General features: G+C 35.7%; 3 protein-coding genes across 3 annotated transcripts; 1 reads left to right on the top strand and 2 right to left on the bottom strand.

The window, feature by feature from the left end:
- Nucleotides 1-437: 437 nt before the first annotated feature.
- LOC143910738 (uncharacterized) lies at nt 438-7,944 on the bottom strand. Its single transcript, XM_077429335.1, has 4 exons — nt 7,528-7,944; nt 5,402-5,627; nt 4,999-5,319; nt 438-946 (listed from the first exon to the last, which is right to left on the bottom strand). The coding sequence occupies exons 1-4, from the start codon at nt 7,942-7,944 to the stop codon at nt 438-440; spliced, it is 1,473 nt and encodes a 490-aa protein (XP_077285461.1).
- Nucleotides 7,945-8,444: 500 nt separating this feature from the next.
- LOC143910486 (presequence protease, mitochondrial) lies at nt 8,445-11,991 on the bottom strand. Its single transcript, XM_077428981.1, has 2 exons — nt 11,838-11,991; nt 8,445-11,586 (listed from the first exon to the last, which is right to left on the bottom strand). The coding sequence occupies exon 2, from the start codon at nt 11,553-11,555 to the stop codon at nt 8,445-8,447; it is 3,111 nt and encodes a 1,036-aa protein (XP_077285107.1). The 5' UTR covers nt 11,556-11,586; nt 11,838-11,991.
- A 7,431-nt stretch (nt 11,992-19,422) lies between these two features.
- Nucleotides 19,423-25,253, top strand: LOC143910495 (uncharacterized). Its single transcript, XM_077428994.1, has 6 exons — nt 19,423-19,592; nt 23,179-23,362; nt 23,604-23,729; nt 23,840-23,921; nt 24,088-24,146; nt 24,231-25,253. Exons 2-6 carry the CDS (start codon nt 23,207-23,209, stop codon nt 24,960-24,962), a joined length of 1,155 nt encoding a protein of 384 aa, XP_077285120.1. The 5' UTR covers nt 19,423-19,592; nt 23,179-23,206; the 3' UTR covers nt 24,963-25,253.
- The last annotated feature ends 705 nt before the right edge of the window (nt 25,254-25,958 follow it).

Genomic DNA, 25,958 nt, shown 5'->3' with positions numbered 1-25,958 from the left:
GAGTTTATTAATGATGTAAGTATATATGTACATACATTTTATAGGGATGCGTAATAAATAACATTGTGAAACTCAACGAAAATAAAATCACACAAAACCATAATTTGATGTATGTGTGTATCAGAAACATCAAAGGTAAAAAAAATATATCTGCATATATTCATGTATGAAAAAAAAAAAAAAAATATATATATATATATATATATATATATATATATATATATATATATATATATATATATTTACATATGAAATTTTTACATTGATATGTCGCAGACAAAATAGAAAATACAAGTCTTGACTATAGGAATACATAGTAAAGAAAAGGTTAATAGAACAGCATCACATGTAGGTTTTCATTGCACATATTATGTGCAGCAAGCATATTCATACATACTTATTGTATATGTACGTGTATACTATACCGTACATTTTTTTCATTCAATCTTGTTAGCTAATAATGCATAGCATCTAGGTGAAATATTTTCATCAGTTACTTTCAAAAATTTAAAGTCAAATTGAATCTTAGATTTTTCTCTCTGTTCGTGGAGATAAGCCAACTTATCCGAGAGAACCAAATTCTCACCTAGAGCCTGCAAAGAATCTTGCAATTCGATCAAGAGCGACGCAGCTGAAAATTCATTCGGACCCAATTCATTCCAAAGAGTCACAATATCGACTGTTGAATTTTCCCAGTCGGTAATGTGCTTAATTTTTCCTTCGTCTTTCGTTGTTGTGGTTTCCGCTTCCGCAGTACCTGATTCACTTTTTGCATTGTCATTATTGAAATTTTCATCTTCCGAACACCGGAAGTCACCAGAAGCTCCGGCAAGTCTTTGCAATGCGTATCCGCTAATTGCATTCCGAAGGAATGATTCGAAATTGCACTTTTTTGATTCTGATTTACTGACAGCGCGGCGCTTCTTTTTCACGAGTTTGGCTCCTTCTGAAAACATGAAGCGTTAAAATGAAATAATTTATTCTATGCGTGGACATAAATAATAAATTTATTGGAAAACAAGAAAAAAAAAGATAAATTTTGAAGTAAATTTAGCAACGGTCGTGTTTTTATTATTCATACGAGCTTTAACGTTCAAATCCCGAGCTGACGTCTTGCAAAGCCAACCAACCTAATCCCCCCCTGATGTTTAATACTCTCTTTTAAGTTTGTTTCGCTGTGTTTTAAATATGATAAATTATGCTCTAAATATTACAATTATGTTTCGCAATACGATGAAACAAAAAGGCGAACGGTAGGAGAGGAATGGGGGGGGAACGTTGAATATTGAGATTTAAAAATATAAAAATTAGGACTATTATATACATATGTACATGCATATATAACACAAACGTAATAATGCATTTTTGGCATATATCGCGATTTAATACTTGGTGAAGATTATAAAAGTACACAAACTAAAACAATATCACGCATGTAAAAATGATATTATAACGTAGAGATTAGGTGATTGGTGCTCGTCGTCCACTAGCACTAATCACCTTATCACGCGTTCGCGCCAAAAAGGTCTCTGTAAAAAAAAAGCTGTTGACAACAGCCAATGGGGTCTCGCGACCCATCAACCAATGATCTCTCTGTGTTGAAAGTACACGCTGTGTATAAATATTCGGCGGAATTGTTCCGTAATTCATTCGGAGCTGACTCGTTGACGGAACAACAATAAACTACCTATACCAGTGCTTCCCAAATTGGGGGTCGCGACCCCCTGGGGGGCCGTAGGATTTCTCGCGGGGGCCGCGAAAATATTCAGTAGAAAGTACAAGTATTCATTTATGAATATTTTTCCACATTACATATTTAGGAAATGTATATATTTAAGTCTGTTAAATAATAACACATTATATGAAAACTTTCAAGGATGCACGGAGATGTTTTTGTGTTTGAATGATTTTCTCACGAATAATGAAATATCACTGTCGACTTCAGTGAAAAATGTTATACTTGATCACATCGCCGAATCGATACTGTTGTGTAGGGGTGGGTGGAGGATCCAAGAAAAAGCCTTAGTCGTTTCACAGCACTTATTGATGATTAAGGAGATACACGCACTGCCAGTGCTCAGTCCAGAATGACATGATATCGCCTACGTACCGCCTTTTAAGGGGTAGATGTCTCAGGACGTCTAATCTGTTTACCTACTGTATAGTCACGTATTCGGATATGTATTCCCACGGTATGGGTCAGTCGTTCTGAGAAGTGCAATCATTGTTTAGCTTACTTGCACTTAGCCTGTCGCTAATCCTTGAAACCACTTATACCGGTCGCACGGTATGCACTTATGTAGTTAATCCGTTAATAGATAATCCTTGAACGGTCACACAGTCTCTGGGATTCTATTCGCTTAATCCGCGGTGTACGTAACAATACTATTTGTCAAAAAATATTTTCCAAACTTGAATGAGGATGAAAGGAACAATTGAATAAGAACACCATTTGCCAAGTCCTTAAAATATAATCATATTACGTCAACAGCCCAAGAAGAGTTGATTGATATCAGATCAGATAATTTGTTTGAAGTGGAATTGAATGAAAAAAGTATTTCAGAATTTTGGTTAAGGCGACAGCAAGAATATCCTGCTATTGGAAAAGAAGCCTTGGTAACTCTTATTCCTTTAGCGACTACGTACCTATGCGAAACAGCATTTTCGTCATTTCTTATATTAAAAAATAAGCAAAGGTCATGCCTTTCCACGGAGACTTTGGAAGATGCTTTGCGAGTTAGCATTTCTGACATTGAACCCGATATCGATTTGTTATGTAAAAACATGCGACCTCATCTATCGCATTAAATTGTTTCATGTGTGCATTAAATTGTTAACTAGTTTTTATTTAAAAAAAATGTTTTTAAGTAAGTTCCTATAATTTTGTGTTGAATATAAATATGTGTATTGTAATTGTAATGATTACTGCCAAATAAACTTTTTAACTAGAAAAAAATTTTTTAGGGGCCGGGAATTAATTCTTTCAGATTTAGGAGGTCGTGACATGAAAGTAATTGGGAAGCACTGACCTATACCACACCCACTGCGTCTTTCACTCCGATCTCGGAAACCCCTCATCATGTCCACGATACAATATTTAAAGCTAAATCACGATGACTTGATTTAGTCATCGTTTTCTAAATTCAGATCTTACTAAACCACACAGTTCGGTCAGATCTCCGAACAAATATGGCCTGATTTGTTCGAATTTGACCCAGACTTTCAGAAACTTTCCGCTGAACTGGTAATTAATAGAGCACACTGGCGCATGCTACACAATCAATACGGATCGTGATTCTAGTATCGTGGATTTCAAAACTGCCAGGATACAATACTTATTATCAATATAGTAACTTATTACACTAACAATATAATATCACACTATCGATCTTGATACGCGTGAAACTGTTAATAATATTGAGAGTGTAACATGCCCCATTGTGTAATGAATTATCGTGGTATCATACAAAATTTATCCGAGGTGTCGTAAAAAGTGTGAAAAACACTGACTTGGTGTATAATATAAATATTTCATGGTACCAATTTCGTATGAAACCGTTTTAACAAACAATTATTAAACTTAATCTAATATATGTATGTTTATGTGTGTAATTTAATTGAAATTTACGTCCCACATCTTTATTATTATATATGATATTATATATCAATTGGCACTTTAAAAATGGCGTTAATCCCAGCAGCCATATACTTAAATAATTTTAGTGCGGTTTTATGACGCATCCCACTATCTAGTATGAAGCGTTAACAACAATTTATGAACTGGTCCGTAGCACATAATAAAATAAAATAGTATGTTAACATTTTTCCTATATTTTCCAAAGCGTAGTGCACTGGTAGAGCTATCGCATACCAGTAGATAGGTCGTGGGTTCAAGTCCCGGCCAAAATGCGCTGCTGGCGAGGTGATGCGGTTATTAAAAAAAGCACAGATCTACCGTCGCATGTTAGAATTTTCCGAATTTTCTAGCTTAATCGTTGTGACGAATCAAATGAATCCTATTAAGTTTCTCGCAAATTCAAGTTATTAGTATCTCAAATATATTGAATCTTATAAATACTACCTATGTGCATAATGTATTTCTCGCAAATTTGGCTGTGTATCAAAAATTTGTTGATTGTCCATAGATGTCTCTATTTGTATTCCATTATATGTATGTATTTATATTTGAAAATTGTTTAGTGCTTTGTATGTAAATAAATTAATCTAAACGAATGTGTCGCCTTTGGGTAATTCCTGTCATGGCATATATAGGTCTGTTACCGAGAGTTGGCACGAACAAATGCGCTTGTGTATTTTCAGTGAATAGGTGAATAGCATGCTGTCACACTGCATTCAATAATAAAAAGATACTCTGTCTCTTTCGCACGCTTCTGTGAGTACGAGAACGCGCCAACTCTCAGTAACAGACCTGTATAATGTCGATGCGGTGCAAACGATCGAAAAGCGCCAGACAGACTGAACGACACAGATTAACGACACGTGTACCTTATGCGTGCGCACTGCTCGCACTTACACTAAGCGAAATCTACCCGAAGTCCCGACATACCTACCCTGTATACGTTCTGTGCTTCTGATACTTTAGTTCCGAATTTTGCCTTATTAAACTCGCCAGAAAGATCCGACTCAATTTTAATAATTGCATCTGTGCACATCGAAAGGTTACTCGTCATCTGATGTGCAATTTTTCATTCGTGAAGTCGAGAATTGCGTTTAAAGCAGCCATCCAGTTAATCTGTGGTTCAATCTGTCTGGCGCTTTTCGATCGTTTGCACCAAACCCGTATGATGTATGTGGGTCTACCTCACGGTACCGAAAGTGAAATGGTGGGAGAGACAGTTTTATCGCACGCCACTGATATATATACTAACCGTTTTTCATATGTATGCATGATAAACGAATATTTTCGACTTTTTCACGGTAACCCGATGTACATATGTATGTAAAAATAAAAAATACAAATTCAAAATTCACACAAACCTTTGTGGGCGAACAATTGCAGCACGGCCCTACTAAGCAAGTGAAAAGCTCGGGAATCAGTATTTTGTTCAATTTCCGTCCAAGTAACGCGTTGGCAGCACAATCGCAGAAATGGCCGTCGCATAAATCCAACAGCATGGCATTTTTCGTACGCCAGCCGCAGACTATCGCTCAACGGGATATTTAAAAATTCTTCTACGCCATTTTCTTTCATTTTCATTTTATGATAGCAACAAGGCATTATCACCAATCCCTTGCAACGTTCCAAATTCAGAAATAGCTTAATGGCGTCGATCGTCAAATCGGCACAGGCGTGCAAACCTACCAAAAAATCGTCGTAATTCAAGTTTTTTTTTTTTGTTAATTAATAATCAATTATCAATTATGTACGTTCATGTTATACCTATTAAATAAAAATTTTGGCAGTGAGGAAAGAACTCGTGAACAAATTCAATTATCTTCTCTGCAGATTCTATCGTTATAAAGTGTTGAACATAACTAACATTGCCTTGAGATGTTTTATGAAATTTATTTTGGCGATTTATAGCTGCTATTACACGAGTTTTATCCCCTTCGATTCCTAATACTTGAAGTCCGTATTTTTCAAATAGCATTTGACTTAAATATCCCTAAAAAAATACACACAAATGTTATTAAGTGGGGATGTAATTAATTAATTTCAGTTGATTATTAATCAGAAATGAAGAGCAAGGATCAGATTAAAAATGTGCTAAAATTATGTATTATCATATCAATAAAACTAGCCGAGCTAACATAGCCTATTATAATATACCATTTTTTGGGGTTTAACCTAACGTTATCATATGAAAAGGGGTTTTAGGACACATACCCGCGTTCAAAAACCCCCTCGACATTAACCTCCCCCCCCCCCCCGTACAAAAAACCCACCATGGATAAAAATTATTTTAAAATAGTAATAATTAATTAATAAATAATAATAAATTAAGTGTGGTTAGAGAATATTTAATTTCAATTTATATACAATATTTAATTTCAATTTATTGTTGTAAATAGAATAAATATTAATTTATAAGACTTTCAGTCACCAGCGACGATGAATTCCCAAGAAAAAATAATGCTGTTGAATGATGGCAAAGAAGTTTCCAGTCAAATATAGAATGTTACCAACCCACAGTTTGGAAATGTATTTTTTATTTTATTTATTTTTACATACATACATATATACAAATATACCAGGAAGGCTTAACAGGTAAACCCCAAATGCGCCTTCCTGGTCCACATAATTATTACATATATACATGTAAATCTAAACAATATCTGACATCTATGGTCAGATATTACAAACATCGTATGAATGCGATAAATAACGATGAATAACTTTCACGTAACAACACGAATTTTTATATTCGATAAACAACCACAGAGACATATATGGTGATCAATATGGCGATCAATATGGCGAAACCTAAGTTATAACAATAACTAAAGGTTTGCAACAAAAAATTGGGAAGAAAAGGAAGGAAACACCAATTTTTACAGGAACCGTTTCAATGAAAATCAGAAAAATTGGCAAATTCTGATGAGAAACGATCGACCTCGACAAACCAAGGTCTGGCCAACAACGAGACTTAGCGGGAATCGAACCCGTAACATCAAGCACGAAATAATTCAACATTCACCACTAGACCACGCTGCTGGTATTGGATATCTTCAAAAAGAACAAGCATTACAACAAGTATACTGCGCCCAAATATTGGGCGGTCATGCATCACAAGCTCCAAGAAAGACACATAGTGATTTAAATGCACGGATTCTTGTTATAATTCGCAGCAATGCGGTGCAAACGATCGACAAGCGAAAAACAGACTGAACCACATATTAACGACACGTGTACCTTATGCGTGCGCACTGCTCGCACTTGCACTAAGCGCAATCTACCCGAAGTCCCGACATACCTACCCTGTATACGTTCTGTGCTTCTGATACTTTAGTTCCGAATTTTGCCTTATTAAACTCGCCAGAAAGATCCAACTCAATTTTAATAATTGCATCTGAGCACATCGAAAGGTTACTCGTTATCTGATGTGAATCTATCATTCGTGAAGTCGAGAATTGCGTTTAAAGCAGTCATCCAGTTAATCTGTGGTTCAGTCTGTCTGGCGCTTGTCGATCGTTTGCACCAAACCCAATTCGCAGATATCGTAATAGTAACATAATATATTTTTATCCATGGCAGGGGTTATTTTTTAGGGGGTTAATGTCCAGGGGGGTTTTAACCGGGGGTCTACGTCCGGGGGGTATGTGTGCAGGGAGTACATGTCCTGATACCATGAAATAAGTAATCAAAAGAAAACAAAAAAATAAGTAAATTAACAAAATTATCAAATACTAAGTATTTAATAAAATATTTATTACTGACTAGGGTGTAACTTTAGGCTCTAAGATTATCAAAATTATTAGTTTGTAGTGTAAATAATTTAAAAAAATTATCTGCTGATACTTCGTATATGTGTAGATAAAGTAAAAATAATAGAAAAATAAACTTACTAATCCACACCCCAAATCTATCACAAAATTGGTATTGTTATCCTTGCAAACTTTGCCTATTACATTTGATAAATTACAAATTTCGTGATATTTCTTCAAGCCAAGACATTTAATAGGTTCATATTTCAACTCTTCTTGAGTAACTTCTGAATGCATTTTCTCGGAATCAGAATTAATTGTCGGAAGTAGTTTATCATATTCATCACATATCTCTTCGATGGCAGAAATAGGTCTTCTTCTATCAATCGGCGAGGATGCAGCATATAATTTTAACCATTCTTTTGGAATCCTTTCTAATACACCGTTGACAAGAATGTCAACATTAGAATAATTGTAAAGGAATTGATATTTATCGAAGAAATTTAAAGTGTCAATGAAATAGTCGTGATATGCAACATATTCATTTGGCAGTGCCATAGCATCTGGAAAATTTAAGAAGAGTATATATGTAGATAGAAAATATTGATAAAAATAAGATGTATGTAATTGTACAAGAGAAAGCATACATAGTTTCTAATAATTATACCCATTTGTATTTTATCTTCATTAGAATTTTATGAACATATGTATGAACACACATATGAACAACTTTAATAATGTTTAATTTAATATAACTATCGACACATAGTACAAAAAGGTTAAGAAATTCTCTCTGAAGAGTCGAGATTTATTGCTCAAAAAATCAGTTGTGCAAAACCGTATATGGATTCAATAAATAAAACAATTCAAATTAATTATTATATAACATTGTATTTTCAAAAATCAACATTACAAATTATATATACAAGAAATGCAAAATTAACAGCATAAACAGATGTCTTATAAAATTAATTATAATTATTATAACAAATTTATATTTAAAAACTTATAAATTTCTAACTAATACAGCAAATATTCTATTCTTCTATTCTATTCGTCTATTCTTCAAAATCTGGTTCAACTGTATTCCACTTTTCACCAGTTTTCGAAAGTACTCTGCCTGACTCGTTTGCTTCGCCTGGCCCAATAACGCATTTTCCAATAACATGATTATCTTGTCGTTCCTTGGACAAATATTTTTCACATACTTCAACAATATCTTCCTTAGTAACTTGGAGCACATTGTTTCTGTGATTCTGCAAAAACTCGGAGTCGAGACCACACAAGAATTCATCGAGTCCTTTATTATATTCAGCTACGGGAGCATCAAGCTGTTGCAAAATTCCTAATTTAGCTTCAAATATGGCTTGATCATCTAAGATAGTATTGGGGCAATTTTTAAGCCAAGAATCAGTATCGTCAAAGACATCCAACGTGATTCGGGCATTAGGATCTCGGTAAGAGAAGAATCCGAAGATTCCATCGTTTGATATACGAGCTCCTCCACCATAAGCTCCGTTCTTCTCTCTGATAATGGGATGCAAATATTTAGAGCTTAAAAATTTAGCCAAAACTCTCAATTTTGCATAGTCTACATGTCTAAATGGTACGGTGAGGATAGACTTAGCACAATAATTGACTGAAAAATTATTTTTATAGTGCAAGCCATTTATAGACTTTTGAAAGCTGTTTTCCATATCCAAATTGCGTTTTGAATTTTCAGTACTTTTTACGATAGGAAGTCCGAAACAAAACTGTTCGAAATGTGGCAGTATTTTACCAATTTTCATTTTACTCAAGTTAATAGCAATTCGAAGTCTGCTACGATCCAACAACAAATCAGAAATTGTAGACATTTTCTCCAGCATACTCTCCGTTGTCTCAGATTTCATTTTACCTTTGATGAATTCGATATGTTTCATACCGGATAAGTTTTCTTTTAATAAGCTGCTTCCAAGTACTAGGCTGTTAGCAGACTGCATGGCATATAAATGCCCACTATCAGCTACACCCGTAGTTAAATTTGAAACATAATTATCCAATAACATTTTGAACCGATCAGTATCTCTAAAATTCGGTTTTTTGAAAAATTCACCCCAAATACTTAACATTCCTTCGAGATTCCTATCTAGACAATGACTCGATAATAAAACGCCTTGTTCATATTGAAATGGGTCGCCAATCGAATTAGCAACATGAGTTGATATACTTAAACCGCCAGTATTCAAATTTATCAATTCATCAAACTCTCTGTATGAATAATTTTTAGTTTCCATCTTAGTAGCAGTGGCATTGAATAGAGGTAGAAATAATTTCAAATCATTTGGAATTTCAGACATATTTAAAATTCCCCTGAAATAAGTCACATCGTTCGTGTTGGCTCTACAAACCTGAACCGGTATAGCGTTCAAAGTTTTATTCGTCAGATCAACTTTCATGACATCTTTCGGTATGTCGTTTAAAGTGAGGCATGGTAAAATATCAATATTTTGCTGAATCTTCTGCGCTTCTGCGAGTTGTAAGCCTTGTTCATAAACTTTCGTTTTATCCAGATCAGTCATATTAGAAATTTTCGTCTTTAGCAGTTCATTTTCCTTCTTAGCAATGTTTTCTTCGTACAACTCGTCCGGAACCATCGTCAACGTGAGCTTGTGATTATTTGCTAGAAAATAGTGTTTAACCATGTCCTGAAGATATTTAGGATTTTTCAAATTGATTTTAAATCTATCCAGGCAATTGCCAATTTGCATTGCTTCTACAACAGAGCCTTCATGATTCCACAACGGTGTCAGATTAAATAGTAAATTAAGTCCAAATTTGGTCGACTGATGTTTGATACCCAACTCGATACCGTGTAAAACACTATCAATGTGGGTTCGAGTGAAACCCTCTTTTATTACATTGTGTAGAGTTTGATCCATAATTTCTTTCACTTTTTCAAATTTGTTAACTTCCAAATCTTGCAGTCCAATAACAAACAGCGTATCTTTCATTTGAGGGTCATACCCCGTAACCGAATTGTAACCTCCAGATATATTAGGTTCTATCAAACTTTTATAGAACGGTGAATTCGGTCCCATGACCATCAGTTGAGACAAAAACTGCAAAACAAATGTTTCATACACATTCGTTATATCAGACATGAGATAGCCGATCGCAATTTGATTTTGATTTTCTATAGGCGCACCCATCTTATCAAAACGACATTTTATATTTTTCTCGACTGGACTTTTCCAACGTGGCTGTGATGGGACTCGACTATATGCTGAATCTATTCCGACACAATCATTCAAATACAAACGATCACATATTTCCAGATTTCGTTCAACAGGGAAATTTCCATATGAGAATATTCTGGCATTACTAGGATGATAGTATTTTTGATGAAAATCTTTCAAATCTTTCACTGTCAAATTCGGTATGTGTAGTGGATCTCCTCCGGAAACAAAACCATACGTATGATCAGGCAGAATTGTATTGAGAAATTCTTCACCAAATATTGCGCCATTTTCAGAAAACACTCCTTTCATCTCATTGAAGACTACACCTTTAAAAGTAATATCAGATTTCGGATTTTTTAAATCGGAATTTTCCAAACGCCATCCTTCTTGCAGAAAATCTAATTGATTCAAATTTGGCTGAAACACTGCATCCAAGTATATCGCTTGTAGATTCCTGTAATCGGCTTCATTTTGCGACGAGAATGGATAAAAGGTGTAATCAGGACCGGTCATAGCATTCATGAACGTTGCCAAAGAACGATTAAGCATTTTAAAAAATGGATCTCGCACGGGATATTTTTTCGAACCACACAAAACTGTATGTTCCAATATGTGAGGTAGACCCGTAGAATTGAATGGTGTCGTTCTAAAATTTATAGAAAATAAATTGTTCGGGTCGTCTCTCTGTACGTGCAAATATTCAGTCTTCGATTTTTCATGTTTGAACAATATGGCCGTCATGTTGAATTCTTTTATTTCTTGAATATCCATACACATAAATCCATGGTAAACGGTTCCTGGAGTAAAAATTTTACTTTGGCTAAAAACATTTTCTCTGACAGCAGTTTTAGTCGTCAAGTTCTTAATTTGATGATGCAACTTTGCATGATTTTGTTTCAGCATATATTTGGAGGCCAATGTTGAGGTGTTTATTGCGTAACGCAACATTTTCGTTTTATATTTCACTCAATCACTCTTTCTGCAACGAAACATAACAATCAATTGAAAAATCGATGAACGTATAAATACATAAACACGCGTATTTATAAATATAATCACTACCGACAATTATGCAATGAGCCTAGCGATAGATCACTGAATCACATACATTCTAAAATAAACGATACTAATAAAAAATATCCTTTTCCTAATCCTAATAAATTTATAACCTCGCTATAAAATTGATAAACTTTTGTCGTATCTATGGATTAGGTTAAAACTAATACCTACTAGTAATACTGCTCAGGTCAACTGTTATGATGAGATTTTAAGCTTCAAAAATGTCGAAGACGATCGTGTAATTAAAATAGCTCTGCGAACCTCATCTGATATTCGTTGTTCATAGATTCACGCCGCCGGTAAATGTCAGATAGACACTTGGTCCAAATAACATGATAGTCCTTCATTATGAATTGTATATGAGGAATAGAAATAGGATTTGTTTAGTACGCCAAAAGATGCTTATTTTTCTCATTTACTATTTTTCATTCATTTCCAAGTGCAAAAATCTAATATAATCATATTATTGAATATATATTTAAATCATCAATCAACAATAAAAATTTTGACATATAAAAAATGAATTTCAACTTGCTAACGGATTATTTTCTATCCCTGTTTTATATATTATATCATATGTAGTCATGTGCTTTCATGGGCGCCCACAGAAAATTTTCTAAGAGGGGGCAAAATATTTTTAGTAATGTTCTAATGTAGTTTTAATTTACTGTAGCGTATTTGTATGGTGAACGTAACGTAAAAACTAGTAAGGCATCCTGACACTCGGATAAAACTTTGTAAAAGGTAACAAGTCGATGAAATCTTGGTTACTTTTGTATTCTCGCGTTTTCCAAAAATCAAACCAACTCAAGGCTTCAGTTTCAAAATTATCAATGTGGTATACCTGATTAATAGTAGACATTATATCCTTAAACTGTTGACGATTCAGTTTACACAATTTCGAAGGATGTAGCAACGCTATCGATCACAAAATCGACTCTCCATTGAGTTAATTAGAGAATCTAAGTATGGAATGTAAACTGTTTGTCTGAAGTACTCTTCAACACTTATGGTTCCCGGATTACTTCGATGCTTTTGTCTTCCACAGTGTCTTGGGATAATCAGTTCAATATCCACTTTCTGTGCGAGTTGTACTGTTTTCTCAAAAATATCTCTGAAATAGTTATCGGAATCACCTCGGTGAAGTTGTGGCGGCTCGCTTATACGACATGGTCGAGTTTGGTTGCCTTCCTGCGAGTGGGGACCAACCCGGCTGGGTTCGGAGAGCCGCTACTCACTCTGTCTTCAGCTGTCATATAATAAACACGTGCATTAACATGCCAGTCGTCTCATTCGTTCATCCTCCATACTGGTGACCCCCGACATCGAGCCACGCAGCCTCGATCAATTTCAACATGCCGCTCATCCCTGCCTCTCCGAGCCAGGCGGGAGAAGCTACCCGCCGCGCCCCCATCGCCATCAACACGCGTCGCGGCCCGCGGGTGACAATAAACGAGCAGACACGGCTACCTACCTACCTACCGACGTCCAGCCACAACGTCGATGACAGGTGCTTACAAAAATGGGGGAGCGAATGAGACGACGATCTTGACAGCTGGATGTGGAGTCATGCGCGATCCACTACACATAGAACGGTCATCCAGCACCACAAGACATACACCACCTCAGCACCATCATCATCATCATCATCAAGGCCCCGTCCGTCCCCACGAGCGTCGTCACGCCGAGACGGGCGGTAGCGCTACAACACCTCCACGAGCCACAACGACTCACAGTCCAGCTCGGAGTATCATCAACCACATCGATGCCCCTGCCGCCCCCGCCGCCCCACCAACCGACATCAGCCTCGGAAGAGCGGCGCCGCCGCAGCATCGCATCGCATCGGCGCGACCATCGGACCAGCCACCGTCCTGCTCGCGACGTCACCGCCCTCGAATCTACCGACCATTCAGGGCGGTACACCTATGTACACAGCGGATGACCCACGTCAACAATTTTTTTCTCCCCACTCAATAATTTTTTTTCTCTTTGTGTAACAATAATTTTTTTCTTTTGTAAAATTTGTTTCTTTGTAATTTTGGTATCGCTGATGCTGGGGGGGGAGTGATGTGGCGGCTCGCTTATACGACATGGTCGAGTTTGGTTGCCTTCCTGCGAGTGGGGACCAACCCGGCTGGGTTCGGAGAGCCGCTACTCACTCTGTCTTCAGCTGTCATATAATAAACACGTGCATTAACATACCAGTCGTCTCATTCGTTCATCCTCCATAAAGTTTTACTACACTGAGCAGGTTTTGAACTTGCAGTTGGACTTCTGGAAGATGTATGTAGCTCATACAACTAAATATTTGACTATTTTCAATCAATCCAGGGGGGGGGGGCAAGTGCCCCCCCTTGCCCCCCTCCCTGCGGGCACCCATGTGTGCCTTATTCCTAAGATCGTTATCAAGATCACGTTTTCGTTCATCGTAGTTATCTTGGAAATAGTGAATTCTCAATTGCTGTAGATCAATTATAATCTTCTATATTGTTTCGATACAGGCATATTATGTATATCTGGTAAACGGACTATTTCACACATTGCGATCGCGCGCACGACACTCGTTACCACAAATACGGAATATCTGGCACTCGGGTTCTCGTTAGTACAATATTTCGCGTATTAATGGAGTTTTTGGGTGCTAGATGTTCCGTGATCAAGATGTGTGACGAGATTGAGTGGCGTGCGCGAGATCGCTTTTTGCGAAATAATCACCGAACCTATATCTATATCAAAAAATGTTGTATTCGTAAACTTTTTAGTAAACGTTAATGAATTTAAAGTGAAACTCATTAAAGGTCTGTTCATACCTATTCGGTACGACCCGAATCCTGCAAGTACGGACAGTATTCTTTAGTACATTCCAGTGGTGGCTCGACCATGTGGGCTGCGGGGCTGCAGTCCCCCCAGTACAGTACAAATGCATGCTATTTTTGTCGTTTACATAGGCTGTGGGCTGCAGACCTCCCAATATAGTACATATGCATGCTATTTTTTCATTCGATCACCGGTTTGGTTAACGAGCTACTACAGTCTGATTTATCTCTGCAGCCCCACCACTATGAATTTTCACGAGCCGCTACTGGTACATTCTATATGGACGCGCATGAATGCGTAAATGCGCATGCACGAATGGAGTATGAATACGTCCATATAATGTACCAAAGAATACTATCCGCACTTGCATGACACCTGCAGGATACGGATCGAGCTGGATAGGTATGAACAGACCTTCACAGTGCGGTAATGTAAATTCGGTTGTTAAGAGGGCTGTACACCTGAAACCTTAATTTTGTTACCGTTCCTTTCTTCGATATATATATTGAGTGTATGTATATATTGAGTGAATGCGACAATATATATCAATATATATATTGAGGAGTTCGGTCTTTCGTGTCATGCGGGGAAGACGTGCTTCTGCGTTCTCCCCGCTATTACTCGCTTAAACCCGGCTATTGCACGAAATTTAATCTAAAAACTTAACCATCTACTCACTTATTTTACTAATTGCATCCCAGTATAATTTAAGTGTAAAAATAAACAGCAAATCGGTCGTAAAAAGCGGTTTTATATCAGTTATTTCGAAAAATTTTGTGCTAATTTTTGTGTCGAATCTGAGCAAAAGCATATACGAACGAGATACATCTCCTTACCTGAATACAAAAAAAAGGGTCCTTCGTCAGTCAAGGTTCGGTCCCACAGAAGCAATAAATCTTCCACATAATTGCTTCCAGCCAAAAAATCTTTAACGAACTTTACTTAATAGAATAATAGCAAACAGAAACGGTGTTTCCCAACTGTCTATCAGTTCTTTTCATATTTAAATTATATTAAAGTAATTCGTGTAATTTTATATTCTTTACTAAAGTTATTATTAAAATATTAAATTGCAAACCGCACTCACATATATAAATCCGTTGTCTCCAAAGAGGCGTCTCACGATAAAGATCTGTAAAAAAGTAGTATAACAATTGCTAATCTATTATTATCATAACTAACTACTTTCACTTACAAAGTAACCCTGTTAAATGGCATGTAATAACTCATAAGTGATCCAAGTGATACCTAGGATGACTATCTGTCAAAGCTGACCACAGAGAAGAGTCTATGGCGGTAAGAACTCACTCCTTGAATGGAAATCTCTCTCAAGTACCGCCTTTTTCTCAACACATCTTGGATAAATGCGAGAAAAATAATATCCAAACCTCCAACAAGGTAAGAGTGACGATGGATGATAGCTTAGCTAATAGAAACCTGTATTTAGCCACGTACAATGTAAGAACGTTATCGAGTGAAGGAAGTGTGCTTGCATTAGAGAATGAATTAGAAAATATCAAATGGGATATAGTAGGACTTAGTGAAGTAAGACGAAAACAGCAAAACCAAATAATCCTAAAAAGTGGTAACTGTCTCTACTGGAGAGGGCTACCAAATGGTAGAATAGGAGGAGTAGGGTTTCTTATCAATAAGAGAATAGAAAGAAATATTATAGAAATAAGCGACATATCGGAACGTATATGCTATATAGTATTAAGAATCTCGAGCAGGTACACTTGTCAAATCTTCCAAGTGTACGCCCCCACATCTAGCCACCCAGACGAGGAAATAGAAGACTTCTACGAAAAAATACAGGGCGCATACGATAATAGCCGTCACCACTTTAAAATAATCATGGGCGACTTTAACGCAAAAATAGGACAAAAGGCAAATACAGAAAGAGCAGTAGGCAATTTTGGTACCGGCCAAAGAAACGACAGAGGCGATCGCCTCATAGAATTCGCAGAACACAACAGGCTCTTTATCACTAATTCATTTTTCAGGAAAAACACCAACAATAAGTGGACTTGGGAGAGTCCTAAAGGAGACAGAAACGAGATCGATTTCATCCTAACAAATGCCCTGCACTCCGTTAAAGACGTTAGTGTTTTAAGTAAAGTAGATATAGGTAGCGATCACAGATTAGTCCGTGCCAAGATGGCCATTAATATAAATTGCGAACGTAGGAAATTAATAAAAGGATGCAGTAACTCTCCAGATTTCGCTCAACTAAGATCTAGGAAAAAGGAATTCGAACTCGAACTTGGAAATCGATACGGGAAATTAAACCCAGAAGCAGACATCGAGGAATTGAACACTGTAATTAGTTCGGTTCTAACCTCAACAGGTAAGAAATTAGGTGGATTCAGGAAACAGATTAAATTAAGCAAAATTTCAGCGGAAACAAAAAACCTAATTAAGCATAAAAGGAATTTAGATAGGGATAATAATAAGCAAGAATACAATCTAGTAAATAAGGAAATTAAAAAGAGAATAGTCAGGGATGTCAGGGATTTTAACAGCAAGCTAATAGAAAATACCATTAAGAATAACCGTAGCCTGAAAAAGTGCAAACAGGATCTTTTCTTAGGCAAAAACCAAATGATCGCAATCAGATCAGAGAGCGGAGTAATAATTAGGAATAGAGAAGAAATCATAGACAGAGTTTACACGTTCTATGCAAAACTATACGAGAACGACAACGGCCAATTCCCCGCTCTGGAATCGACACACGGCCAAAGGGTTCCTGCAGTATTGCCTAGCGAAGTAGAGGCCGCGCTAAAAACTGCAAAGAACGGTAAAACCCCAGGGGAAGATAATATTCCCATTGACTTACTAAAATGTGGCGGCCCCCCCCCTAATTAATATCTTAGCTAGGCTTTTCAGCAAATGCATCCAGAACCAAGCTATACCAGAAGGATGGAATAACGCAACTATCATTTTAATACACAAAAAAGGCGACAAAAGCGATATCAAGAACTACCGACCCATTAGTCTACTTTCAGCGGTCTACAAGGTATTCACGAAGGTTATTACAGAAAGGCTGAAGAATATCCTCGACGAGAACCAACCTATAGAGCAGGCAGGGTTTAGGGCAAATTTCAGCACAATGGACCACCTCCAAGTAGTTGGCGAACTAATCGAGCGCGCCAACGAATATCAACGGCCATTGTGCCTAGGTTTCGTCGATTATGAGAAAGCCTTCGATACAGTTAGTCATAATGCAGTACTTAACGCTCTAAAAACACAGGGAGTGCCGGAACCCTATGTGGGACTGTTAGCTGCAATATATAAGAATGCCACAGCTTCGGTTAAAATTTTTTCAGGTACAGATAGATTTAGCATAGGAAAAGGAGTAAGACAAGGAGATACAATCTCGCCCAAGTTATTCAATGCGGTGCTTGAGGGAGTTTTCAGGAAATTGGATTGGGATACAGCCGGAGTAAGCATCAATGGTCGCTTTTTGAGTCACCTTCGGTTCGCAGACGATATAGTTCTAGTTGCTCGTGATTCAGCTGACCTACTCATCAGACTAACACAGCTGGACAGGGAAAGTAGAAAAGTAGGATTAAAAATTAACGTAGATAAGACTAAACTAATGTTCAATAGTTATTGCATGCCTGATAGCATCCCCTTAGATTATAAACCAGTAGAAGTAGTAAATAATTATTTATATTTAGGTCAAATAATTGACATGTCTGGTAGTAAAAATGAAGAGATAAAGAGACGTATGAAATTAGGGTGGAGTGCATTTGGACGGATGAATGCTGTTTTTAAATCAAAAATGCCACTCTGCCTGAAGAAAAGGATCTTTGATCAATGCGTTTTGCCAGTGATGACGTATGGATGTGAAACTTGGACACTGAACGCCAAGATGCAAAATAAAATCCAATGCACTCAAAGAAGTATGGAACGCTGTATGCTTGGCATAACGAGGAAAGACAGGAAGCGGAACACGTGGGTGAGAAATATGACAAGGGTAGTGGACATAGTGGATAGAGTGAAGAGATTGAAATGGCAATGGGCGGGTCACGTAGCTAGGAGGATGGACGAAAGGTGGACAAAAGAAGTGCTTGAATGGTACCCGAGAGAAGGCAAAAGAGTAAAAGGAAGACCGCAAGAAAGATGGGTGAACGAAATTAGGAAAATGTGCGGAATGAGATGGATGAGTGTTGCGCAAAACAGAGACGAGTGGAAGCGTGTTGGAGAGGCCTTCATCCAGCAGTGGATGGCGAATGGCTGTAAATGATGATGATGATGATATATATTTAGTGAATGCGACAGTTGCGCTTCGACCAGATAAAACGTATTTTAAATTGACAAAATCGAGGTTTCGTATTCTACTATTTTCTCCTCCAAAGCTGGACCAATTTTTACTAAAAAAATTTCATCGGTATGAGAAAGATACTTTCTGTGCATCTATCGGCGTATTTTTTTTAAAATCGACCGTTAAATAAGCACGCTGGACTCGTTTCGTGGGTGTGAAAAAGAGGCGATTTTATAGATGTTTGGCGGCTCCTAGCTCATATAAAAAATAATTAATCAAAAAAATAAAACGATAGATGCACCCCAATGGTGGATATCCATAGCATATTAAAAAATAATTTCTCTAGTGCCATAATTGAGGAAGGGAGAAGTATAGTACGTTTGTATGGACAAGGCGCTGCTGTCCAGCCCTCTTAATAGATTGGAATGAAATGAAAAGTGAAATACTTATTTTAGAGGCAGTGATAAACAAGGCTAGAGTGTTGTCTTGTACATTTCGATCGACAGCATTACATTTTTAGAACCAGATTTAAATTATTTAGGGATATTAAACACAAATGTAGAGAGGAGACGGTAGGTGAAGTTGTTGATGTTTGAAATTTCGAATTATCGGGGGAACATATGACATGACAGAAGCAGTGATGCAACTGCAAGTGTGTTGTCTGTTGTGTGTGGCGTGCGATGCGCGGATGTGTGAGTGTTAGTGCGAGTGTTGGTGCGAGTTTGGTTGGCAGTTGTGCGCGGTTTGACAGAAGCGGGTTCCTTCGTGGGCCGCGCCCCCGCGCCGCCGCCCCGACGCCTGCGCCCCCCGCGTCGCCCTGCACCCGCCCCCGCCCCCCTGACGTGAGTCGCCGCGCGCCCCCGCGACACCCGCGCGCCTCCATCGCCACCCCCACCCACACCTACGTCTACATGTACATGTACGAGCGCATCCCACTCGCCACTCGCCTCACTCCCGACGATCCGATCCGATCCTTCGGGAGTGTCCATTCAATCATCCCCCTCCCCGGCCACACCTCCACCCCAGTCCTAGTCCTCATCCACGCATACTCTTCGTCCGTGGACGTTAAGCCTGCGTGACTCATCTACTCAACAAGTGTCACAACTGTCACATTCCGATATGTCAAATCGCCTTACTCACTCCTACCGTTTTCACTATTTCTCCATCGTCCGCGTCTGTATTCTTAATCTTAAATACGTAATGCCGATTACATCTGTCAAAATTTCAATTTTTATATTCTTCTGTTTAATGTTATTTATGTTGATTTCACTTGTTTTTGTTTTATTGCATGTTTCGCGCCACTATTGATGTGTCGCCATTTTTACGCCACATTTAAATATTACTAACGCTTCTACCTTATTATTATGAACGTTTCGATGTATTTTCATTAATTTAGAAAGTATGAATGTGACAAGTCAAATTAATTAGGTCATATTCTATTGACGATATTAAAGAATAATAGTTAAAATTGCATTAATAGTTTTATAAAGAATATAAATACAATTTTTTTCTATCGAAATGCCTTATTATTTGATTTAAAATTTCATATATGATAGAATTTATATAAAGAGTGTAGGTTTTTTACAAAGAAAATCAAATATAAAAAAAATTATAACAACTATAAATTTCAATACCGAATATAATTTTCAAACTACATATATTCCAAACTGAATTCAGATCAAAAGTAAAATAATAAAAAAATCCGAAAAAATAATTCTACGGTTGGCCACATTTTCCGGTTTACTTGTTTTTACATTTGTGATAATTTTTAAGGAAACCTAATTCAACTTGTTGATTCCTTTGTGTGGCTTTGGTTTTATAAAACATGTTATTTTTTTATAATACTGATAGTGTGAATCCATTGTTTTTTTATTATTACTATTTCAAATCTAAATATGGTTTTATACAATAATTTTCAAGTGTTATTTCATTGTATCAAAGGTAATGAACAAAAAAAAAACGATTGCAAATACAATACAGCTTTCATTTAAAAATGTAAATTTTATATACATATCACTCGATTTTTATTGAATGAAAGTTTTTTTGATTTCAAAATTAAAATGGCAACTGTTATATTTTATCTCACTCATTGTCATGAGATAAGAAATCGATTTGTCATATACTGAAATTTTTCTTGCATTACGAGTTACATGTTGATTAGAGAGATGGTTAAATTCGATGCAAATACAAATAACACACGTTTTAAATTCTTTTTGGCGATTTATTTGATAAATATTTTGCTACTATCATACATACCCAATATGGATAAAAACACATAATCTAAATTTTGTGCAATTTTTATAACATTGTTTGTCATCACTTTTTTACTATACCTGAAATAACGATGATACAATAGTTCAAAATGTGTTTTATCTATTGAAACAAACATGAATTAGTAATTCAACAATTATGTAACTGATGGTGATCAAGAAAATATAAAAAATCTATAGATACTAATCAAATCAAATTTATTTCTTATTCTCGCTTATATTATAAATAGACCAGTGCTTCTTAATTCTTAAGATTAACGTTTTTTCTTTTGAAAGCCTGCCACGCTGAAAATTTCGCCTACATTTCCAACTAGAACTATTTACAAATCCAATAGAAAGCCGGTATAAAAATTTGTAGCGAATCCAAACAAACCCTAGATAACTACCGCCGAGGATTTCGGGTTTTGTAAAGGTGTGTTTAGACTTTCTAATATATCTTGCAATAAAATAAACAAGAGAAGTCTATTAATGAATGTATTTCTCCAAAACCAATTCCATCTTCTGCCTTGTTGTTAAAATGTAATGCTCACAATCTAAAAGCCAAGCCACAATCTAAAATACTCAGCAGTTAGGGATTTCTAGCGGGAAATTCCGCTATGGTTATAAATTCAGAAATTCCAATGTAAACCAATCTTTATAAACATTGACACGGATTACACGAATGATGTTCAATGCATTTTTTTTATCAATGTTACCTGGAAAGGCTTAGCGGATAGCATTCTTATTTACTTTGTACACACTCAAAATACAATGTCTATCGGCGTTTTTCAGGTCCATGGACTTGTTGGCAAAACGCCGATCGGCGTTGGTCAGCATTCAAAGGGGTAAACATCAAAAATTTCCAACCAAAAAAAAAAAATATATATATATATATATATATATATATATATATATATATATATATATATATATATATATATATATATATATATATGTATCAAGGCGAAAACACTGAGGGAACGGCACGGCACATCTTCATGGCTTCCAATTAAGGAAGAACGTTCCCAGTTCATTGTTTATTCGTACGACCTTATTATTTCAACTTGTTTCTCCTACATTTCTTCAAATATTTATTTATTTATTTATTTATTTATTTATTTGGAAAATTTACAGTTTATTAAGTTACATAGATTGATAGTAAAAAATATATAATTATGTTAAGTAAACCATTAATAATTTTCACATATAGGTAAAAAAAAAGAAAAGCTCAAACATTTAAAATAAGAAAAGAGTAGGAAAATAAAGCACATGGAAATAAGGAATCACCATTATCGATCACTGTCAAGCCTATGTCAATACAAGGGATAAAATGTCACGGGAAACACTCCAGAGGGTGATTTTTGGGACTGCCTGTCTCAGGAATGCTTACGCGTACTTTCATTATTTTTACGTGTAAAAGTATCTAAAAAAAATCACGGGCTGCGTGCCTCAGTTTGCTTTCTCCCATATATATAATTTATATAAAAATCTGCATTCTTAGTGAACTTTTGATATTGAGTTGGGATTTTTAAGGCTAACCAATGTATCCGAAATGAATTTATATATTTTAAATATTTTCTTGAGATATGCAAGTAACGAATATGAATCGAAACATGCATGATTTTCTAGAGAGAAATTAATTTGTAGGTTTTGGAAATATTTCCTATGATCTTGATTGGAAGTATTTAATTCACTTGTGAGTTCAATGCAAAAGCTTTTTTGCTATAAGAATGAAAAATGAAAAAAAATATTTTCGACTCTAATCTTAAAAAATTCAAACATAAATAAAATGGAAATAGCCTGCCAAAATGTATGTGGAAAAACTTTTATTTGCTAAAAAGATATGTTCGTCCTAGGCGCAATTTTCGAAACCGAAAAATATATTACAAATTTGTCTGTGTGTATTTAAAAATAATAATAACCACTTTTGATGTAAATTAAGTATTCTGTTATTTTTGTTTATTTCTTATGAATGAATGGGAAAGCTACTTTTTGAGATGGATGAGTTACACAAACATTTTATACAATTCAAAGTGTTCTAACACCTCGAAAAAGTTAACAACCACTGATCTAGACTATCTACATATTATACACATATTCTGCTACAAGAATAGATAATAATTCATCGGTAATACTAATCATAAGAATGACTTCAAATTTTTTTTATATGTATACATAGATCAAAAAATATATACAAATGCAGCAAGATGTCTGCCCGAAATGGCGTTAGAGCCCGGAAGAACAAGGAGCGATCCAAAAATTTTACGGAATTGGAGAAAAAGACAGTTCTAGAACTAATCAGTCAGCATAGAGAAGTTCTACGTCAGGGCCGTTCCAATAATGCCGCCAACAAAAGCAAACAGGTAATCATTTTAATACATTTAACAATGTATCTATGTGTACTGAATATAAACATATAAAAAAATGAAATTGCGTGCATATTTTGTAAAAGTTTTTGTACTGTATACATAGTAATTCAATATTGTATAATGAAAATTACTTAAACTGCATTAAAAATAGCCAACTTCAAAAGAAATACAAGTCATTTGGAAACGTGAAATTTAAACACAACTGCAGTAGTTTTATTTCTGCTTTACGTTGCAGTTGGTGTGGTCTCAGATTTGTGCCGAAGTAAATAATCGGTGTCAGGCCGAATGTCCGAGAACTCCTGCGCAAGTGAAAATGTGGTATGAGAATTATAAAAAGAAGTGTAAGATGCGTCACATCGAGGTTATTCATTGTTTTTATTTTTGTTTTTTTGTCACGTATTCAAAGAAATCATATAATTCTTTTGACTAACTTCAATATCAAAAGAATAAAAATTATTTTTTCAATTTTAGCCCGGTGCTGAAGACAGCTCAGGAGTTATAGATGTATTGCTATGGCGTAACATTAATGCCCCATCCGATTCTATAGTTAAAGGCAAATATAAAACGTTTTGTTTATAATTTATAAAATATTGTATCTTTATTATTATAGTAAGTTTCATGTTTCCACAACAAAACTATTATGAAACATGCTGTGTATACCCATTTTAATATGTTGTGTGCATAGGTTTTAATTACTTAATCTGGTTATTGCATTTCAGATGAAAGAATAGAATCTGTCGGAATAATGGACACAACCGATGAACACTTGCCAATCAATGTAAATTTGTTTTTTTTTTTTGTACACTCATTTTTTTTCGATTTTAGTTTGAAATATCTATAAAAGCCTTCATTTTGGGTTTAGATGTCCAGTGACCGTTTGGCCGATCGAGAAACGAGAGAAATGGATCCAATCGAGCCAACGCCACTAGTACTTTCTAGAGATCATCCCCATATTGTGTCTGTCCAGTCACCTGGTGCTTCGTCGCCTATTGTCAAGCAAGAGTCGCCGCCGTTGCCTCACGCCGATATCAGATCGAGAAGTGTACTCGACATGACACAACACATTATAAACCCCTGTCTTATAAACCAGGATTCGACGTCTAATGTTCCGCTGAATTTGAGTCACTTGGAGCCGAATATACGCATTGACACTTCTTCGCCGCCGGAAGAAGCCAGAGATAGTTCGCCGTCGTTCTCTAATATGATTAACTATCCGAACCGTTTAAATTTGCCAAGTTCACAAATATTCCCCAACAAAAAGCACCCAAAACCACGGTATTTTTCCCGTGCGGGAAATTCACAAGAGAATGGTTGTTGTGATCGATCTACCATGTTGGATTCAGTTTCGCCCCACAACTACCATAATAATAACAATTTAGCAAATAATTTCTGTTCAAACTCATCACCAACCGAGGAAGAGAAGTTGTACTATCTGACTAAAAGGCAGCATGCTATTTACGAACATGACCTAAGGATGAAAACGTTAAACATGGAGCTTAAAAATAAAGAAGAAGTGTTTTCACTTCAGAAGCAGCTGTTTTTGATAGAACTCAAATTGAAAATGGACTTTTTGGAAAAGAATAGCAATCAGTGATGTTTGTTTTTACACTTTTGTGTACTAACAAATTATTTATGTTTACTACATGAGTGGCAACTGAGCAAGAAAGTGATAAATATTGATAAGATATATTCTCAACATGTTGGCTTCTCTTAATCCCGTAAGTGGTAGAAAAGGCTATGTTTCTTTTCGGATATATTCGAGATGAGCAGCCGCTACACATTTATCTTGCTTATTCTAGCGAGTCACTTTTAGTAGTGGCGAATTTACGATAAACGGGGGATTTATAAACATAAATCAATAATATATTATAAAATACCGTTCATTAAGAAAACAAATTAATATTTATTTTATATGATTTCTTTTAATATAAAATTATAAATAAAAGGGAAGTCAAAGTTCATTCTGATAAACTTTTAGCGAATCTGGGAAATTTAACTATCCTAATTATGCGTTGTAGCATTGTTCAAGATTTATTGATTTTAAAAGAAAATATTCTACATATATTTGAGAATTTATTTTCTACAAAATAATACTCTTTTAATACATTACATAGTTACCGCACATTTGTTGAGGAAAATTAAGTTGTCCTTTTTGCATAGATTAATAAAATGCTTAAAACAGGTTTAAAATGCATAGTTATATTGGTGATTTTCATTTGTATTGTTTTTCAGTTCTTAGAATTAACAGATTACTTCTCTTCCAGTTAGAGGATAATTTTATTCATATAATGTACATATCAACAATCGGTGCAACTGTTCAGTTATATGGATTACTATTATCGCAATTTTTATACACCCAATAAGTTATATGTATAATAAGAAACTGAAGAGCAATATGAATCAGCTGTTGTATTGTTGTTTACTTAATTCATAAGTTAATTAATATATCCATATATATATATATTGTACGATTTTTTTTAATTTTAACGAGATTTTAATGCTGTTATGACCATCTTTTTGTTTTGTTTCTTTATTAATTTGTTTTAAAAACTATTCATCTGGTTGTTGTTTTTAATACAAATTATTAATC

This window comes from Arctopsyche grandis, chromosome 4 (assembly GCF_051622035.1).
Source record: "Arctopsyche grandis isolate Sample6627 chromosome 4, ASM5162203v2, whole genome shotgun sequence".
Lineage (NCBI taxonomy): Eukaryota > Metazoa > Arthropoda > Insecta > Trichoptera > Hydropsychidae > Arctopsyche > Arctopsyche grandis.
Note: the sequence above shows the minus strand (reverse complement) of the source record. Positions and strands in the feature narration are given on the sequence as shown.

Excerpts from the sequence above, each read along its gene's own strand:
- LOC143910738 (XM_077429335.1), bottom strand. The coding sequence starts at position 7,944 with ATGGCACTGCCAAATGAATATGTTGCATATCACGACTATTTCATTGAC. Across the intron at positions 5,628-7,527 it reads TAGATTTGGGGTGTGGATTA|GGATATTTAAGTCAAATGCT; the intron begins GTAAGTTTATTT and ends GTATTTTTTTAG. Across the intron at positions 947-4,998 it reads GCAATTGTTCGCCCACAAAG|AAGGAGCCAAACTCGTGAAA; the intron begins GTTTGTGTGAAT and ends TCATGTTTTCAG.
- LOC143910486 (XM_077428981.1), bottom strand. The coding sequence starts at position 11,555 with ATGTTGCGTTACGCAATAAACACCTCAACATTGGCCTCCAAATATATG.
- LOC143910495 (XM_077428994.1), top strand. The coding sequence starts at position 23,207 with ATGTCTGCCCGAAATGGCGTTAGAGCCCGGAAGAACAAGGAGCGATCC. Across the intron at positions 23,922-24,087 it reads ATCCGATTCTATAGTTAAAG|ATGAAAGAATAGAATCTGTC; the intron begins GCAAATATAAAA and ends ATTGCATTTCAG. Across the intron at positions 24,147-24,230 it reads ATGAACACTTGCCAATCAAT|ATGTCCAGTGACCGTTTGGC; the intron begins GTAAATTTGTTT and ends TTTTGGGTTTAG.